We start from the raw sequence: 20,744 nt of genomic DNA, 5'->3' as shown, positions 1-20,744 counted from the left end.
TGATAAAGAAGAACAAATATTGTTTTCTCTGTTATGGTTTAAATATAACTTATTAATACAAAAATGTTTGCAACAACCCACGTTTAAAAAAAATTTACTAATTAAACAATTAATAACAAAAATCCAAATTTATACTACAATAAACAATAAGTGGGGACAATAATATACAAAATAAGGAAGTAGAAAAATAAAAATAATATACTGTTGTCTACTAATATAACACAAAAAAAAAATGTGAGTAGGACAAAATATGCCCATATGTTGATGATGTACTACAAAATTATTTGTAGCAAAGTAGTATAGATTGTAGTGTACAAGCTACATTATGATTGTGTGTAAAGATTCTGGTGTGTTGTGACATACAGCATAAGAATGTTGTAATTAGCAAACGGAGCAGAGTTGTAGTGTAGCTACAGTAGTCTGAAGTTGTTGTAGCCTCGCAGCAAGTTGTATGTAGAGATACAGAGTACTGGAGGTTGTAGTCTGTACCACACAGGAGATTGGGCAGATTTGTAGTGTAGAGCCATACCTAGGTAGTCAGGAGCAGATGGTTGTAGTCTGTACAACATACAGCAGGTAGATCTGGAGTAGCAGGGTGAATTCAGCTATCATGGGTTGGTGATATACACACAATCAACAGGAAAACCCCAGCCCACCTGAAAAGAAAGTAAACAACTTTTATCAGTTTGCTTTGTATCAATTAACAAATAACTACTATTTAAGGACAAATAAACATAATTTCTAGATCTGTTTTATTATAGTGATAAAATTGAACTTAACATTACGTTTTATACAGATTGCTATGAATCTATTTTCAAACTAATGTTATATGAAGGAATGAGGATAAATTCTGATGAACAACAAACAACAGTGATGCAAAACGACACAAACAATCCAGTTTCTTGTGTTCTTTCATTATATTACAGTTTATGTTTTACTACTGGCTCTAACATGAAATAAAATCCAGGACATGGTTAACCAAACGAGGAAAAAATACAAAGTAGTCATCACATATACACACACTGTCCGTCATATGTCTTCAATCTAGCTAGCTATACAATAAAAACATATATTTGTTCTGGACATCAAGCAGGCTATATGCTAGCCATAGCTAGGTAGCTAGGTGCTTAAGTTATGTTACTCACCTCGTAGTTGTGGACATAACTTCATACGTCCCACTTCAAAGCTTTCTCCCGTTTCTGACGGGTGCAGGTGAAAGCGTCACCATCTGTGCACATTGTTACATATACTATAATAAAGCTATATGCGGGGGATATATAAACAGTAGGTTACAGGAGCCGCTCAACAGACTTCTAAAGTAAAGTGAACGCACCCTCAACGGGGTTGGGACACATTGGTCAACACTACACTGGCATTCTATTGGTTGTTGATTTTGATAGGGTTATAACACACAAAAATCAGCGCAGAGAAACGAGAGCAGAAACTTTGCAAGTGAGCAGAATCAGCCTGAGTCCGGAGAAGGCAAAGCTGAGACAGGAATCTGAACAACACATACTGGTCCAAGCAGAAAGTTTGAGTGCAAGCAGAGCAAATCCAATGCGAGCACAAACTTTGAGCACAAGCAGAGAAAATCCAAGCGCGACACAAACTTTGAGCACAAGACAAACAAAGCGAGCAGTACTATTTGAGTGTGAGAGCAAGGTTTGGGGAAATTATTACAAAATCTGAACGTAATATCAGTGAGAAATGCTCTCAAATTGAAAGAATCGCTCTTGATTAAAGATAGGAATATAACTCCATACAGTGAGGTTGGATGGAGCGTTTGTGAACAGCAGTTTTCAGTTCTTTCCACAGATTCTCGATTGGATTCAGGTCTGGACTTTGACTTGGCCATTCTAACACCTGGATATGTTTATTTGTGAACCATTCCATTGTAGATTTTGCTTTATGTTTTGGATCATTGTCTTGTTGGAAGACAAATCTCGTCCCAGTCTCAGGTCTTTTGCAGACTCCATCAGGTTTTCTTCCAGAATGGTCCTGTATTTGGCTCCATCCATCTTCCCATCAATTTTAACCATCTTCCCTGTCCCTGCTGAAGAAAAGCAGGCCCAAACCATGATGCTGCCACCACCATGTTTGACAGTGGGGATGGTGTGTTCAGGGTGATGAGCTGTCTTGCTTTTCGCCAAACATAACGTTTTGCATTGTTGCCAAAAGTTCGATTTTGGTTTCATCTGACCAGAGCACCTTCTTCCACATGTTTGGTGTGTCTCTCCCAGGTGGCTTTTGGCAAACTTTAACGACACTTTTTATGGATATCTTTAAGAAATGGCTTTCTTCTTGCCACTCTTCCATAAAGGCCAGATGTTGTGCGTACTCTGACTGATTGTTGTCCTATGGACAGAGTCTCCCACCTCAGCTGTAGATCTCTGCAGTTCATTCAGAGTGATCATGGGCCTCTTGGCTGCATCTCTGATCAGTCTTCTCATTGTATGAGCTGAAAGTTTAGAGGGACGGCCGGGTCTTCATAGATTTGTAGTGGTCTGATACTCCTTCCATTTCAATATTATCGCTTGCACAGTGCTCCTTGGGATGTTTAAAGCTTGGGAAATCTTTTTGTATCCAAATCGGCTTTAAACTCTCCACAACGTTCCAGTTACGGACCTGCCTGGTGTGTTCCTTGTTCTTCATGATGCTCTCTCGCTTTACACGGACCTCTGAGACTATCACAGAGCAGGTGCATTTATACGGAGACTTGATTACACACAGCTGGATTCTATTTATCATCATTAGTCATTTAGGTCAACATTGGATCATTCAGAGATCTTCACTGAACTTCTGGAGAGAGTTTGCTGCACTGAAAGTAAAGGGGCTGAATAATTTTGCGCCCACTTTTCAGTTTTTATTTGTTAAAAAGTTTGAAATAGCCAATGAATTTCGTTCCACTTCATAATTGGGACCCACTTGTTGTTGATTCTTCACAAAAATTACAGTTTTATATCTTTATGTTTGAGGCCTGAAATGTGGCAAAAGGTGCGAAAGCGTTCAAGGGGCGAATACTTTGCTAAGGCACTGTATCATTCCTATTTTGCACCCGACGCACAGCAGACTTTTCCCTCCACAGACCCACGTCGGTAAATTTGGGAATGTATTTGAAATTACGAATCTTACTATGGCCACACCAAGACCCGCCCTTCAATAGCATTTATTGGCCAGGCGTCCATGCTTACATGTACAGGTCCTATCACCTGACCAATCGGCTAACCCTAACCTTAACCACTCAAGGTCAAATCAAGGGGTTAAGCCGACGCTGACGCTGTAAATGCGTAAGTCACAACAATAATCAATATCACTTCCCCATCAGTCAGGACCAAGATCTGACCATAATTACACTGGTGCTTTCCATAAACTGTCGTTGCTTTAGCCTTTTATTTCAGTTGCAACCCTGGCAGTGGTAAACGATCGTGAGAGCAAATAAAAAATATATAAAAACATAATTCAAACCAATGTGCGCATTGGCAACACACGGCTCAAGAAGCCGACAAATAGCCGATATGTAATTCCCTCTGCTGAAAATCTATATCTTTCATAAAGATACCCATCAGGGAATGTTAACGGGGTTGTCTAAACTAAACTAAACTAAACTAAATGTTTTAACTTTTATGAGCACACCCCTCTCTCTCCCTCTCAATATCAATAGCAAACTGTAACTGAACAAAAAAAATACAAACGGGAAATGAAAAGTTGAAAAGATTTAAACAGAATAACTAATTCTTTTTCCCACCTCTGATAGACATGCGACGCGCGCCACGGTGGGATTGGACACGTGAGGGTCCGGGAGTGGCATGCGCGATGTGCTCCTGGTGGAGCGGGTGGACGGAGATGGAGTGGGGGGAGGAGGGAGGGGCACAACAGGAGCAGGTGGTGCGTTTGGAGGCCCACGCTCCATGGCTGCAGCAATCCTCTCCAGACTTGAGGAGATGCGCCCGAGAGGCCGCAGCAACATCGCCACCCGGTCAAGACGGGCATTTGTTACTTTGCCGCATCCCGGACAGCTCCCGCTCCAGCCCTGACGAGAATGTTGGTCTCCTCGGCTGTGAACCGCTCCTGGCGTGCGTCTGGCAAATTATATAATAACAATCTGCCAAGGAACAAGCGCGCCTGCTTTTAAAGGGGTGATAGAATGATTATATAAGATACCTATATAAATTCAATTTATTATTATTAATTTATTATTATTTCACATTATTCCTTAAGGTCTCCTAATAGGGTATGTAACATTGGTTGGGCTGAAAATGGCCCGAATGCTATTTTATGAGCCCTTAACTACCCTGTGAATATCGCCCTATTTGGAAGAGCTTTTCTTCCAAATATGGTATGCTCATGAATATTTAGATGAGCTGTGCGCTGATTGGTTGAGCGAACCACATACACATACATTGGAGACGAGACAGCAGGTCTCATATTTCAGACACTGCAAAGTTATACATTGTTTGTCTGCTATTTCGTTATTAAATTCACTTCTGAGACTTTTTTATGTGAAAAATCAACTATATAAAGCTCAAATATGGTCCATTTTACGAAAATGTATGGCTAATTGCAAATTTGGTAAGACGTTTTGGACTTCAGGAGCTCCACACAGTCTGATGAGAAAGCGGCAGCTTGCTGGGCTCCATACCCAGGGGGAAGTCACCGTTTCTGGGTTACTGGACTACCGGGGCTTGGGGCTCCGCGGAGACAAGGTAAAATCGGTTTTGCATTCTATCACCCCTTTAAAGCAACACTATGTAACTTTTAGCTGCAGCTGTAGTTCCAATGAGACAACCTGTAGGGGGACCAAAGTGGGAAAAGTTACATAGTGTTGCTTTAAATAGAACGTGACTGGCGCTCTGATTGGTTTATTGCATGTTACGCCCAAACCACACCTATGAGTAATGTAGCTACTTCAGACCAACCCATTTTAGATTTGTGTCGGGCGCAAGTCATTTATCCCGCAGGTATAAAAGCCGAGATACATCCACAAAGCTACTTGCGATAAAATACTGCCCTCTGTCTCTCTGTCTGATACTGATCAGTTGGTCTTATCAGTTAGGTAGCTTACAGACCTTTCAGGAAAAGTTGCTCCAAGCTAATAAATCCCTGCTCTTACTTCTCACTTTCTCCGAAGGATTTTCTGTGTTGAGGAGCTAAAACTCTTGTGTGGACGGAGCTGGTTTTTTGTCTTAGAACACCGCTTTAAAATGTAAACGTTAGTGTAGATGTAGCCTAAGTGAGTGTAGAGCATCTTCTGGGAAGACGTGATTCATACTCAGTGTGGAGGATGCAGAGGGCTCAGATGACTGACATCACGCAGGAAGTGTCTGACACACGTCCCAGAGGGTCTGATGTTCTGTCCGGCGTCAGGCCAGTCCGTCAGGCTGGACGGTTGTCACACCGTGCACACCTCCCAAAGGGATCGTGGTGTGTTAGTGTGTCTGTGTGAAAATGAATGTCATCTGTTTGAGCAGGGTGCTGGAACAGCTGCTGTGGTCCATGTGTACACTGAGCACAGTGAGCACACAGCCGCTAGCTGGCTAACATGTGGAGCATTCAGGAGCTAAAGAGCCAGGCCTGTTCTTCAATAAAAAGCACACCGAGGCTAAAAGGAGAGTGGGTACTGGATTTATTGTTGTCTGTTGGACACAAACATGGATTGCTGCAGCTCTGGGTCTTGCTTAGCCTAAATGACATTCAAATGAGGAAATTGTGAAAATATGTAATTTACTAATTTGGAATCCTTCAGAAAATCCCTCCAAGTGTGTGCCCCATGCACAGAGAAACTGCTTTCAGTGATGAGTATCGATGTTCCTGTACAATGCATCCAGTGTATGTGTGCTACACATCAATACATTCTGCACTCCTCTCCTGCGGTCTATATTGTTAGCTTTACTACAATATACCATGAGTAAATATCACAAACAATTAGCAATAACAGGCTTTTCTGGAATAATAAGTAAAGAAATACAATGAAAGTGCCGCCGTGGAGACAGCCAATGACAGATCATCATTAAAGGTGACCCATTATATAGCATGTTCAGGATCATATTTAGGGCCCGAGCGCCAACAGCGGCGAAGGCCCTATTGGAACTGAAGGAATTATTATTTTCTGCAAATGAATCACCTTTTTGAGGGGCTTAACATATTCAAAAACTCACAAAAATTGGCGGTTGCATCAAGTCTGGTGAAACTTTACGTATTTTAAGGGTTTCGGGAATAGGCACACAAAAATGGCTCACTAACGCCCCCTACAAACTTAAAAAAATGTAGCCCCTGCACTACGTTTATCGTAGACTCACGAAACTTGATACACTTATGTAGCATGTCATTATGTACAAAAAACTCATAAGAGCCCTACCCTAAACCCAACAGGAAATCCGCCATTTAGAGACTTCCTTGGTGATGGTTTGGCCTGCCCCCCTAGGCTTAAGCCACGCCCCTTTCATAATTGGTGACCCATTTAAGGTAGAGTCTTGTGTGAGGTATCATTGAACTCAGCAGGGAGTTCCCTTTTCATTGGTGACGGTGTCTGAGTGCCGCGCAAATGCAGGGTCGCAAGGAGCGGCGTCTGCCAGTAACTCCGACGCGCACAGAAGATGTGCGAGGACCCGTCCATCGCTGCTTGCAGCTTTAATTGTATTTTGTGATTATATTTAATGCTGCTGCTCCTGTATACACCCTCTGTATGAGACACTCTGTAGAAGTGCCTGTCTCTTTAAAGCTCCATTGTGTAAGAATTTCTCCCATCTAGGGGTGAAATTGTATATGACAACCAACTGAATATTACTTTATTCTTTATTATATCGTTATTCTGTATATTGTACGAGATTAATAGTGTAAGGCAATGTTTACAGCGTAGGAGAGAAGCAGCGGAGGATTGTGTTTTTAATATATTTCTCTGAGCAGTATGAACGATGTCAATGAAACTGAAATGAGCTCTTAGTATCTCCATCGTTTCCACGCAGCTGTTCTAGCTGGAGCTAGTCTGTGTTACAACTCCATGACGTGAGTTTTCTGCCAGGGAAATCACGACACATATGTTTACATTTATGTTACAACGTAGACAATCCTTTTTCATCACTGACACAAGGAAAAGTATCCTAGACGTTGTTCTAGCGTTATGCATAACCATGCTATAGTTAGCCAAGCAACTATAAAACTTTGAATTTACACAAATAGGCTGAATTACCTATATTTGTGAAAGAACAAAGTTTTTTTTGTTGCTAAGAATCAACTAAAAAAATGACACAATGGAGCTTTAAGAAGCCCAGTCGGCTCTGATTGGTCAGTGCATGTCCACAAGTCTCTGATTCTCTGCTGTGTTGTTGCACTGCGGAGCCTGAGACTGACTGCAATGGAGTATATAACAGGACTTTGAACCGGGAAAAAATCACCAATAAAGGCTCCTAAACCAAATCCTACACAACCGGACATGTCCCAGCAGTAAAGGGACCGGAACTGGGGAGAATTTAGCAAGACTGGCAGCCAAGATGACATTGTTTTCTGTTGTTAGCATGTAGCTACATGCGACATAGTTGGAAATCTGAACGTTTTACTTCAAAGGGATTTGACTAAAATTGCGTTTACCTCATTATTTTAACGTTTAACATGAAAATCCAACATTATGACATTGTAGATATGACAGGAAATACGGGAAAAACATATGTCCACTTTACGAAAGTAAGCAAAGTCCACATTAAAGCCGGTAAATAATGTGCGAATGTGGACGGACAGCATGCACAACTGTGGACTTGGGGCCTCATTCTCCACTGAAGAGGGGGTTTTCCACAGTGGTGGTGGCTTTGTTGAACAGCGGGTTGTCGGCCTGGAAACAGAAAGCCCAGCGATTAGTTTGTCTATGATGTTTTTATCTAGTTTAGTTTCAGATTACACACCGTCTGGAACATGCTCATTACTAAAGCACACAGAAAGTCTCCCTGATGCTGTGAGACAGTCCCAGCTCATCACCACAATGTAGAAGCAGTGTGTGTGTGTGTGTGTGCATGCTTGCGCGCACATGCATGTGTGTGTGTGTGTGTGTGTGTAATATGGGGGTGGTTGAAATGAAAAACAACTTGGCCACATTAGCTGACTGGACATGAAAAGGTCTCTCTCCAGTAAAAGCAGGACATGTAGTGTGTACATGGGCTGGAACTGTGAGGACTACAGAGAGTCCTCTATCTATCTATCTATCTATCTATCTATCTATCTATCTATCTATCTATCTATCTATCTATCTATCTATCTATCTATCTATCATCTATCTATCTATCTATCTATCTATCTATCTATCACTCCGTGTTCTGTTGCAGATAGGATCCTTTTACATATAATACATTTAAATTGTATGACAACGCCCAAGTTCCTAAAATGTTGAGTGTGATTATTTCTAGGTTTTCATTTTTTTAGCACTGATAATAAAAAAAGATGACGTTTACATGGCTGGTCTCACCTTTGCCCACTTGGCTTTCTTCTTTTCATTCTCGAACTTCCTGAACTCCTTCAGGTCCTTCATGTAGAGCAGTAGCTTGATGAGCATGAGCAGCAGGATGCCGATCAGAGCCACCGAGGCAATGGAGCCTCCGATGATGGCTAAGACGCTGGGGGGCTCCGGACACTCTGCAGCAACACACGCAAACCACACAGAGATCACACACACATCCACAATGCTCAGTAGAACAGGTGTCTGATCCGCCGGCTGCAGAAGCAGTGTGAACTGTGAACCTGTAGAGTGGATCAGCAGCGTACCTCTCTTTTTCAGGACCTGAGCCCTGTAGTTATCCTCTCCCACCAACTGCTCCAGGTTGAATTTGATCCAGCAGCCTTCCGAGTCCTTCTGATTGCACTTCTTTTGTTCAATGGAGAACTGATCCACCATCTCATGATAAATGCTCCCGCTGCACACCACACTGCAGTTTTTTTTTAATGGACCCGATTCAAAGCCGAGGCATTCAATGCAGTTCCTGCAAACAAAAAAGTAGTAGCATTTGGTTTTAATTTGATGAATAACTATGAAATGTTATTATATCAGGACAAACTCCTTGTAATGTATAACACAACAATGACAAATCTGTTTGTTTCAAGGTGAGAAACTAAACATTTTAAATAAGCAAAAGGATGACAACAATCAAAAAGCCCGAGACACAAAGGGGAAAAATTAATCAGACACTGAATACTAATTTGTAAAAGTAGAGTAAAGTTTGGACTGCTTACAGTTTGGTCAGGCAGGGGTCGGCACAGCCAATGCAGTTCTGGCAGCGGGGTTGCTGGTACCCCGCCTTACACTCGCAGCGGTTACACTTGCAGACGCCTCTGTTGAAGCACACAGAGTCGTTGAGGGTGCGGCAGCCCTCCTCTGACACCTTACACTGGCAGGCCGAGCCCTCGTAGCCTTTGAAGCACTCACATTTCCCACACTTGCAGTTCCCATTTCCTACAGATTGGGAGCAATGGACAGGAATGGATGCTAAGTATCTGTGAGGTGCACCTCAGGGACATCACCAGAGTGACACAAAGAGGAGCTACGGAAAGAATGACTAATTAAAGGCCTTGTCAAACGGAAGTCAGAGCGCTATTTGTTTCCGCATATTTACGTATTTCGGGAAAAAAACGAAGCTAGAGATGGAACTTGTTTCAGATATTGATTGTCGTTTCCATGATAGGTAACAGTTGACAGTGACCTCCTTTCCACCACAGCTTCAACTGTCTCCTGTTTGCAGCCAATAACGGAGCCAGCCTTCCTGCTAAGGAGTGAGGAGTGGCAGCATTCGCCTAGACCAGCAGGGGAGGGTGTGTAGCCACTCCCCCTCCTTAACTCTGCTTCTCTTCATGATGTCAGATTCATCTACCAACCCTTTGTAAGCCGGCTCAGGTTTGCCTTGGACCATATCTTGGTTACGCTACTATAGTTTTAGACTGCCGGGGTACTACCTTTGACACACTGAGCTCCTCTCTCTTTCCATCTGTGTGCATTAATGTCCCAGTACTAGCTCTGGGAGTTTATTCCCCGGAGTCCTTATGTTTTCTCGCCTCACAGTTTTCCTTGGATTGGCGTGGTACCTAAATCATGGTTGCAGCTGCTGCCGCGGTCCTGCTCAACATCCTGCTACACCCTGCACTGCTACAACTATTATTTCTTGTCATAGTTCTTTTATCTTTATTGTTACTATAATTGCCACTGTTCATCTTACCAACTGCTATAATTATTATGAATCATATTTCTCCTTATGTTTTTATCTGTATCAGTGTCCCTGTGTCCCAACCGGCAGATGGCCCAAGAAGAGTCAGGGTCTCTCTGAGGTTTCTGTCTGTGTAAAGGACATTTTTCCTCATCACTGTCACACTAAATGCTTGCTCTTGGGGGAATTGTTAGGTCTTTGTAAATCATAGAGTGTGGTCTAGACCTACTCTGTAAAGTGTCCTGAGATAAGTCTTTGACAATATAAATAAAATAGAATTGAATTGAATTTTCAGTCCGGTGTGCCGACTGGGTAACAGGCAGGATCTATAGTAATGAGGGCTGGACATTAAAACTTGATAAAACGTTTTCATTGGACATAAAATTTGGAAAACACCCGAGTGCAGGATGAGTCATCAAAATTTTAATTTTCTTTCAAATATTGGGTATAGAACAATAGATAAATGAACATGTATCATAGTGCGCTGCATTAGGACTGCTGCATTAGGACTAACAGTTTGCTGCATTAGGACTAACAGTGCGCTGCATTAGGACTCAGTGTGCTGCATTAGGACTAACAGTGTGCTGTATTAGTGCTCACAGTGCGCTGCATTAGGACTAACAGAGCGCTGCATTAGGGCTCACAGTCAGTGCGTTTACATGCAGTTTAAAAAAAAAAGATTATATTAGAGTTAAGGCAATGTCCGTTTTCTCAAACGCCATGTAAACACCTTACCAGGGTTAAAATTGAAGTTCTAATAACCCGGTTAACAGAGGTAGAGCCGGGGTATCCCTCGATGTGTACACCTTAACCGGGCTATAATCGGTTTAAGCGTCTGCGCATGCTTCAACTGCCCCTGTTCGAGCTTCATGGAAAAATGTTTTTTAAAATGCAGATAATGTAAAAATGAGTCAAACTCTACCTCCACACAATTGATTGCCGAAAACCTCGCAGTGTTCATCATCACACTCGCAGAACTTTCCATGGTAACTGCTTCCACTCTCGGTGTTGTGGCACTCGCACCTGCCACACACACACTCGCCCTGACCCTCACACTCGGTGCCATTATCCCTCTGGCAGGACGCTCGCAGGGTGCGCTCGTCCTTATCGCCAATGGAGCACTCGCAGAACTGACCAATGAAGCCTTCACTGCAGCTGCATAAGATATGTTAGATAGAGCAAGTAACAACTTGAACAAAAACACATCTTTTCCACCACCATTCCAACCTCTATAATACATTTCATTACAAAAAGTTTCTTTGATCAGTTTTGTGAGCAGAACCCCATTTTCTTATCCATCACATAGATAGATTTCTTAATTTTCCATTCTTCTAGTAATCCACACAGCATCCCAAGTCACAAACAGAACAGCAACACCTAAATGTCACACTACAGCCACATGAAAGTTTGTAATACTGTTTACATACTACGTACCGTGTTTAATTAACCTTTATTCTGTTTGTATATTGTTACCTTGCGAACAGCTATCCATTGCTAACGCTAACGTTAAATACATTGTGTAGGAGGTGTGAAGCTTACCTGCAAATACCACAGCTGACTTGTCCCTTGTTATTGCAGTGTGGGTGGCTGATGGAGTCTGGGTCTTTACAACTACACTCACAATTTGTAGATAAGGTCACTGTCAATGTGTCTTTGATGCCCAGTGGTCTAATAGTGAAAGACTTGTCCTTCATACATGAGTCAGCTGTCACTGTGACGTCAAAAGAAATCTGAAAAAAGGCAGTTAGGGATGACGAGTCAGAGGTTATTACATTTATTACAACATTTTAAAACAGATTATTCAGCGCAGTTCTTCCTAAATCTGAGCTTCTACAATCAGCTGGATCCTCACATCCAGCCTTGTGGCATTATTTTTTCCCCGGAGCCTGAACAATGAACGTTATACCCCAATAGTTTGAGCACACACTCTGGTCCCCCTACACCATGCTGGCCTGCACAGGCGTTGCCCTTGACCATCATGCAACATCCAAGAGGCGAGCCTTTACAGCCCAACAAAGTCCAGAGACTTCTGCATCTCAACCCCTGATGCCTTGCCTCGGAGGTTTTTGACTTCCTCAGTCCTCTACCCATTGGTGAACCTCAGATTCGATAGAACCAATGAAGATTCCTTTCTGGTTGTGGAGCAGTGGATCAGCTCTTTGCAACTGCCAACATACTGGGAGGGGAGTGCAGGAGTGTAGGTGTCATTACTACAGCCCGTTTGGTCCTTGCATAGCTGGAGTGAGAGCTGTGCCGGCTTTCTTGGCAGGAAGTCAAGCTTATTCTCAGTTTGTGTTGGGCTCTGCCACCTTCGGAATGAGTAATTACCACTCAAGCGAAAGAGTTCAGGTATCTTAGGGTGTTGTTTATGAGACAGGGTAAGTCATTTTCTCAGGTTTTTCAGAGGTATATAATAAAAGTCGTAAAAGAATTGCCTAAAATAACCTGATTTAGGAACTCAGACATTTGAAGAGAGCTTGGTGGAGCTAATGTGAGCGTGTCACACAGGGAGGAGAACATGGTGAAGGGATTTACCTGGGGATGGCTTAGGCTCTCGGCAGAAGAACTGGAGGAGGGGGCTAGTGAGAAGAATGTTGGGGCTACGTTGCTTAGCCTGATGCTACAAGGGTCTGGGCGGATAGATGACTTGTTAATGAGACGTACAGTGTGGACATGAGGAGCGCCCAATACAATTCTAAAACCGGAAACTGATGTAACAAGAACTACATGCATTAGTTAAATGAACATCACCATGAAAACTAAAAGAAACTCCAGAAAGAACTGACCTCCTTTCCCACTTGTACATTGTCACAAACCCCTCTGCTGTCCCCTTCTCGTATTGGATTGTCACATTTAGGGGTGTAGACCACTCTCACGTTGTCAGGCAGGTTGTCATGGGTTATAGTTACTTTGGAGGACAACCTCTGTCATGGATCACACATTTGAGAGGGTTGTGAGATATAGACAAAAACTGCAAGGGAGAAAGTAGCTACATTTGATGAATTGACAACTTACATTGTAAGCGTTCTTAATCAATTCAACCACATTTTTAGAGTCCGATGACAGAACTCCCACCTCGGATTTTGGAATCATTTGAGAGAGTTGCTGAGGACAAAACACAAGGACAAAGAAAAATCCATCAGAGTAATCAGAGCCTATAATGGGTGCTTTATAATTAAATACAATTATGTATAGAAAAGAAAGGTAAATTAAATTTACCTTGAACACCATCGACACATTTTCTGTCACTGCAAATATCGGCTGAATATTGTTTTTTTCCAACTGCACAGCTAGTTGTCCGACAGAAGGGTAGTCCTGCACACAACGCTCAGAGGAATCAGTGAAGTTCTGTGAGTCTGATGTCCATGTTACACCACATGTATATAAACTCACTATCACTATTAGTGGGGGTGTTAAAGGTGCTCTAATCCATGTTGGGTGACGGCACTTCTTGTTGACGTTCAAAGTATTTTCAAACAAAATGAGACTAGCTCGCCCCTCCCTCCTCCTCATCCCGTCCCCTCCCCCTCCCTTCCGTGCTTCCGCGCACTATTTAAAGAACGATTCAGTTCAGTGTGGCAATAATGAATGATGATGGATAGTTGCAATTCATTCCAGCATAGGTCTTATTTTCCTAGTTTAGCCAATCAGTTATTATAGCATGGCACTGCAACCTTTATGCGCTCCCATACATACCATGTCACTGCTCTTGGTGTAAAGGTTGCTCTCCATATGGCACCGTTCATCATTGGGTTCCAGTATGCCAGCTAACTTTCCATCCCCGGCCATGTGGAATCCAGCGTCAGTGGTGAGCACAATCAGCCGGGTGCTGCTGTTCCTCCAACCTATTTTGTCCTAAACAACAATATGCCTTAGGGACCACTTAAGCAAGGGAAACTTAAAGGCATCGACTTTTGAATAATCCTAATATCTAACCTTAATCTTAGCCAGGCTTTGAGTTGTGCAAACATACCCATGCACATGCTTTAGCTGCTCAGAACAGACATTGTTCGAAGTGCAAGTGAAAAATGTTGACAGTGGTTTTTACAGATTTTTTATAGTAAACCCATGCTTGTTTTGCTTGTGTTTCTCCCGGTACAGTTTGGATGTCTTTGCTTGAGTCCTTACCCCGCACACGGCCGCCTGCATCATGGCGTCCAGACTCCCTTCTGGAGAGTCCAAGTTCCCAGAAATGAACTGCTCTTTCACTTTGTTTTTGAACTCCTCTTCCCTTGACGTCAAACTAAGCACATGTCTGTAGCCGAAGGCCGCCTGGCACTGCTGGTCATCCTCATCGCACGGCTTCAGCAGTTTCTCCTTGTTGGTGTTGGTGTAAGGAAGTACTGTCTTGTCAACAAAGGCACCAAACCCTGCAGTTCGACAAACAACATTCAGTCCTTACTCTTCTCTTCTCCTTGTTAGGTATCAATTCTTTAAAGGTTCATCAAACATTTCAGACCATTTAAATGCATAAAGACATAACATACTGAAATAAAAGGCAGCACATTAGAATATGCAGCCTGTACATGCTGTGTAAATACGCTGTGTACATTTAAACCGATTTTTATTAATAAATGATAATGTTCACAATAAAATAGGCCTCTAATAAAAGTCACACAATAACACTAACTAACTAAGCGATGGAGTAGCATTGGAGGCAACTCCCATCGTGTTGTGCAGGGTAGAATGTCAAAGGAGTCTGGCGGCTTTGAAGAGAGCAGAGAGAACGGCTTCAGTTCCCCGTGGTAAAGCCATGACACTATTCTAAATATAGCAAACACTTAAAGGGATACTTGGGCGATTTTAAAGCAGCTTTTTGTCCTGGCAGTGTGTGCAGACCAACGGCTCCCCTCCCTTAGCCACTGTATGCGGTTATTATATCACGGCTATGAACCAATCAGATTTCTTGATTTGAGCTACCCGTTTTATTATTTATCGTTTACAATATTTTCCAGGGAATAATGCCTCCGTCAGCATTTTGTTTTGTTGCTAAACTGTTTGTAAAATGAGCGATGACGTTAAATCGTAATGTTATTCTAAGGTACTGTCTATTTGCCGGATTTTTCCATAGCGATATATAGCTAGCTAGGAAATAAGCCCACTGACGTCAACGTTATTGTTCATATTTTGGCACAATGTTTATTAATGACAGTAGTAGTGGTCAGACTCTGTAAAACACATTGCAAAATGTGTTATGTATCTGGAATTGTTCATTAGCTATGTGTGATATGTGTGTGAGGCTGAACGGACTCAACAGTAGTACAAATATTTTATTCTGATCCAAAGACTCTTTCTGTGAGAGAAAGGACACTGGCTATATCCTGGAATGTAATGGTAAGAAATATGATGCTTTTGAGAAACCATTGCACATAAAGCTAACTGTTGCTAAAAAGGAACTACACGCTGTAATCACTTAGGTAACGGTACCGTTGACAACTTTTTCCAGCTGTTTCAGGATAATGTGTTTATATGGGACCCATAACAGCTCATATCTGCACCCCCACTCATATCTAACCCTGGGATCTTTTTCTAACATCAGTTTGGATCGTCAGTGGGATCCCATCACTGAATTACTCTTCCCCATTTCACAAACACACTGCACATCTGAACAGATAGCCCACCCCATACAAGAGGATCCACCTTATTCTGGGACCGAGCCAAATGTTTTGTTTGCCAGTCACAATAACACTCCATATTTAATAATGTATTACTATGTAAATAATAACATAACTAATGTCTCTTGTTACTGATTAAAACTACTACAATACCCCCCCACAATTACTAAATCCATCCTATAGTTTAAAATACTTGCAATGTCAAGTCCCTCTTGTCTTCTTTCCTTGTACCTACTAACAGTGTGTGTCCCGATAGGTATTCATTGATATGTGATACACAAGATAAATACTCTGTAAGTTGTGGCTGTATTCTAAAGAGTAACCAAATAATAAATATCAGTATTTCAGGTGATTCAGGCTATATTCTTACCTATTTGAGCAAATTCAGTGATTTCATTCAGAGCTGCAAAAAGATCTTGTCCAAGGTTTTTGACAAATTCCAAGTCATCTTTCATGGAGTAAGACAGGTCCATCAGGTAGTAGAGATCAACTGGATAACCGTTAACTCTTTTAAAAGAAAGCGGGAATGTGGTGGGAAGCCCTGGGAACACAGAAGAGAAACAAACTAATGAAAAAGAAAGAAAACAAGGAATACTACCACTGTCATGTATGCATAATTGAAGTTCAATGACAGTAAGTGTATACAGTTCTCAAATTTAATTTGATGATAGATTGAAAAAATTTGAAAACATTTAGAAGAAGGAGTTAGGGCCGTTACAGAGTCAACGCCTCGGCCGCCATTATGCGTCGATGCGTAGCCAAATGTGTCGTCCCAGTATTTGATACGCGACGCGCCGATGCGCACAATACTATGCGTTGTCGGTGGGGGCGACAATGCACGTATTGTACATTGAAAATATTGAATCAACATGAGACCCAAATGTATCTATATATTTATAAAACCTGCTAAACCATGTTTAAGCCACCTTTTATCAATGTATTGGTCAGTGCTACCCAATCGTAGCACACTGTACTGGTGGGGAAACACGCCAGCATCTGATAAAAAGAAATCAGCCAGCCAGCTGCTCCCTGACAAGAGCCATTCTCCGGGAGGGTCTGGCTCTGCCGACCGAACACCGTGGAGCACTCTGCTACCCCCTGTTGCGTGGGCGGTGTATTGCATTTCACGCATCGCCCGCTTGTTCGCGTTGCTCGCGTTGACTCTGTAACGGCCCTTAGTGTTCTTAAAGTTAGCACATCCAGACAGTCGTCCTAGAACACTCAGGTGACGGCTCTGGTTTGACTCTTCTCTGGAAATCAAACGTTCCAGATGTCCAAGGCGAGCGTGAAGTGATTGCACTCACCGGGTCGCAGGTTCAGTCTGATCCTCTGTGGACTCAGCTGGACAGGCTCCACTCTGGACAGTTTGTTGAAGGACGTCGACAGAGGATCGTTCTTGACAACTCTTTGATCGTTCATTGGGGAGATGATTTCCTCCCTCTTGCAGCCTCTCTTTGTCAACTTTGCTTGGGTGTCACAGCGTACTGCTTCCTGCTCACCTGGTTTGGTGAAATTCTGGACAAAGGGAATGCAAAAAACACACATAGGCACACTGTTTGATGTCCTTATCATGTTCAGTCTGTGCTGCTTCACTTGACTTTTCTTGTCTTAACGACTACTCCAAGCGCTTTAACATAGTACAGGAACCATTCACACACATTCATACACTGTGGCCAAGGCTGCCGTACAAGGTGCCACCTGCTCATCAGGTAAACACTCACACATTTACACTCCGATGGCGCAGCATCGGGGGCAACTCAGGGTTCAGTGTCTTGCCCAAGTTCGGCATGGAACTACAGGGCCAGGGATCGAACCACCAACCTTCCGATTGGCAGGCGACCTCTCTACCACTTAGCCACAGCCGCCCTGTGATAGATGATGAATGATAACCCTTATCCCTGAAATATTGAGATTTAGTTTTTTTGCAAGTCTAAATGAACGCAACACTGAGCTGCACAGTTGGATATCAGACATGACAGAATGTAGGGGTTGGCACAGTGACGGACTGGGATCAAAAAACGGCCCTGGTATTTGCAACACACCAGCCCTATTTTTGTCAATAACCTAGCTTGGAAATTAGTAACTCTGCCTTCCGAGTGTATCTTTCCACGCACTTTGCCACAGCACAATCTTGAATATCTGTGGCTGCATGCATAAAATAACTTATCAAAATGAACGAAAGACAAATTATCAGGTCCAGAACTCAGCCGCCCGACTCATCACCCGCTCCAAATCCTGGCACCACATCACTCCAGTCCTAAAACAACTCCACTGGCTTCCTATCTCCCACCTCATCACCTACAAAATCCTGGTCCTCACCTACAAAGCCCTCCACCATCTGGCCCCCTCATACCTCACTGACTCTCCTCTCCCCGTACCAACCCTCACAGTCCCTCAGATCCACCTCAGCCGGTCTCCTCTGCATCCAAAAGTCCAACCTGCGCAGTTTTGGGGACCGATCATTCTCCAGGGCAGCTCTCAGGCTCTGGAACTCCCTCCCCGAAGAGATCCGCACCTCTGAGTCCCTCACCATCTTCCAGTCTCGCCTCAAGACCCATCCCTTCACCAGTGCCTATCCCTAGCCCCACGCCCCTCCCCTTTTCATCTGGGCCTGAATCTTGTTTGGTTTGTTTGTCTTTATTATCTATACCCTGTAAAGCGACTTTGAGTTTGTGAAAAGCGCTATATAAATTCAATTTATTATTATTATCAGTAGTGGCCCACAGGGTCCATAGGGGGGCCCTTCTGGCATTTGGCCAAATTCCAGATGGCCAGTCTGTCACTGAGTTGGCATGATATGCATGCTTTGTTATCCTGAGAAGCCTCAGAGTTCTTTACACCTGGCATACTTTAGGGATGTCACAAGAACTGATCCTCGGGACCAAGTCGATACCAAAATTGTGAAAACATGACGGTATTCGTTTTTCTACAGTACCGTATAGGTTACCGGGGGATGCAGTCCTTCTGGACCTGACGTCGGCAGTATGTACCCTTAACGTCGCTGCTAAATGCTGAAGAAGAACGGCGACCAGAACAGAAAAACAGAGAATATCCTCTGGTCTCCGTGCACGGTGCACACTGATGGCCCCAGCCAGCCTCTGGCTTTACCGTAACGTTACATCTACAGCAGCGGGCTGTGGGTCCAAAGACTGACGTTTTCTCCACATCACATGGACATCACACTCTCACTCAAAGCCCTGCACTCCACAGTGACAGAAAGTGTAAACTGGAAAAATCAGGACATGGTTGTTCATGTTTGTGTATCTTGTTTGTTGAAGAAACCAATAAAAATAATTGAATAATAATAAAGGAGGACATGGGTTTCAGTTTTGTTTTTTACTGCACATTATGTGACATCTGTAGTTGCCACTGTGTTTTTATTTAAATATTAAAATGTTTAAATAAAGGACTTAATGTTTGAGTATTATTCTTCTTTGTATTTTTTTACACGACTTATCGACTTTGGTAAAGTATCGTGTACTTTTGGTAGTATCAGTACCGACTACTAGATTTCTATCATGGTGACACCCCTACATACTTTATGTGAGAAGGCTCTGGTGTTTGGCCTTGATGGTGCGCCTGACTCCCATGGTAACATGTTTCATGGCCTCCTCCCTGTTGGTGTGATCATACAGGATGCTACCTGGGACATACTGGATAAAGCTGAGCAAATGCAATGCTAGGTACGTTTTTGGTATGTCTTCTGTGATGTCAGATTTGTGTTGTAATACATTTTTATTTTTTCTCATTTGGTGTTGCTTGCAGTGTGGCTGGTGTGTTTCTGTTTTTCCCCCTAACGTCATTTTCCACAGTGTGTGGACACGCCTCCTCCTGCTGCTCTCGTCCCACACCTGGCATCACTTCACAATCAACTCACATGAGACTCATCAGTTCATCACCTGCCTTTTAAAGCTGAGTGTGACCTTCCTCTCCCTGCCGGATTGTTACCTACCCCCGAGTATGAGGCTTCTGCAGCTCTCATTAGTGATTTCCAGTTTTGGTTCTAGCCTCATGCTACGTTTACACGTGGCTGGCTATTTTCATAAACGGACATTTCAACCTCTCCGTTTTCAAAAATAACATGGTGCACAGCTGTGAGTTTTCAGAAAAGTGTTCGTTTACATGTACCCGTGTATATATGCCGTCGATGCCGTCAAGAGCACGCCACACCTGTAGGTGGCAGTGTAACGAGAAGCTCAAGCCCACGTTAGCCAATCAGAATCCTGAAAATAGCAACAACAGCAACCAATCACTTCCTCTTTCTCTCTCTCGGCTGCCTGAACCTCCGTTGGTCTCAGTTTACATGCAAACGAAGTTTTCCAAAATCTCCACTCTGGCCGGAGGTTTTAAAAAGAATCGTTTTCAGAGGCGAATTCTCCGTTTGCGTGTAAACGAAGGGCACACACGAAGGGAAATGTCTTTGTTATTCAAAATAGCAAAATAGTCTGTTTCCGTGTTCTAGAAGAATACTCACCTTCAGCAACTACCAGACCTTGGACCCAGTCATCTCTACATCAGTCTGCAGCCTACCTCACACCCAGTTTCCTTCACCACCTCCACTGCTAGTCTCCAGCCTACTACAAAACCCTGAATCCCTCGCCATTCTCAACTGCCTTTCTCCAACCCACTACGGACCAGATTTCCTCCACTACCAGTACTCATTCTGAATCAAATAAATATTTTTCTTTTGCACCACTACAGTTTCTGCATCTGAGTTCTGTCCCCTAACCTGTCAATTGAATGTTATTGCAGAGTAACCAGTGGAGTAAAACTCCCAGACTGTCTGTGGGACAGGGGCAACAAAGCAGCTACATGCAGTGGGGCAGAAGGTTTTTTAGCATGTAGGTCAGCCTACATGGCATCACGTTTGCACTCTGCAGGTTGCCGCAGTGTTCTTGATGGTAGGATAGGCTTCATGTTGACGCTACTGTGGTATTTAGTAAGACACTCTGAC

The 20,744-nt window shown here is 43.1% G+C and overlaps 1 protein-coding gene across 3 annotated transcripts in view; it reads right to left on the bottom strand.

Annotated features, from left to right (window-relative positions):
- Positions 1-5,606: 5,606 nt before the first annotated feature.
- The window catches only part of itgb2 (integrin, beta 2), a 38,357-nt gene continuing 23,219 nt past the window's right edge, over positions 5,607-20,744 (bottom strand). For all 3 annotated transcript variants that reach the window (XM_039818146.1, XM_039818145.1, XM_039818147.1), the window contains 13 exons: positions 17,095-17,305; positions 16,161-16,331; positions 14,304-14,545; positions 13,872-14,030; positions 13,395-13,490; positions 13,191-13,280; positions 12,962-13,099; positions 11,715-11,905; positions 11,098-11,330; positions 9,211-9,430; positions 8,746-8,960; positions 8,450-8,616; positions 5,607-7,822 (listed from right to left, as the gene is read on the bottom strand). In XM_039818146.1, coding sequence (XP_039674080.1) covers positions 7,757-7,822; positions 8,450-8,616; positions 8,746-8,960; positions 9,211-9,430; positions 11,098-11,330; positions 11,715-11,905; positions 12,962-13,099; positions 13,191-13,280; positions 13,395-13,490; positions 13,872-14,030; positions 14,304-14,545; positions 16,161-16,331; positions 17,095-17,305 — 2,199 coding nt within the window. In that variant the 3' untranslated portion in view covers positions 5,607-7,756. The remainder of the gene's footprint in view (positions 7,823-8,449; positions 8,617-8,745; positions 8,961-9,210; positions 9,431-11,097; positions 11,331-11,714; positions 11,906-12,961; positions 13,100-13,190; positions 13,281-13,394; positions 13,491-13,871; positions 14,031-14,303; positions 14,546-16,160; positions 16,332-17,094; positions 17,306-20,744) is intronic.

This window comes from Perca fluviatilis, chromosome 12, assembly GCF_010015445.1.
Source record: "Perca fluviatilis chromosome 12, GENO_Pfluv_1.0, whole genome shotgun sequence".
Taxonomy (NCBI): domain Eukaryota; kingdom Metazoa; phylum Chordata; class Actinopteri; order Perciformes; family Percidae; genus Perca; species Perca fluviatilis.
This window is presented reverse-complemented; position numbering and strand designations above follow the sequence as displayed.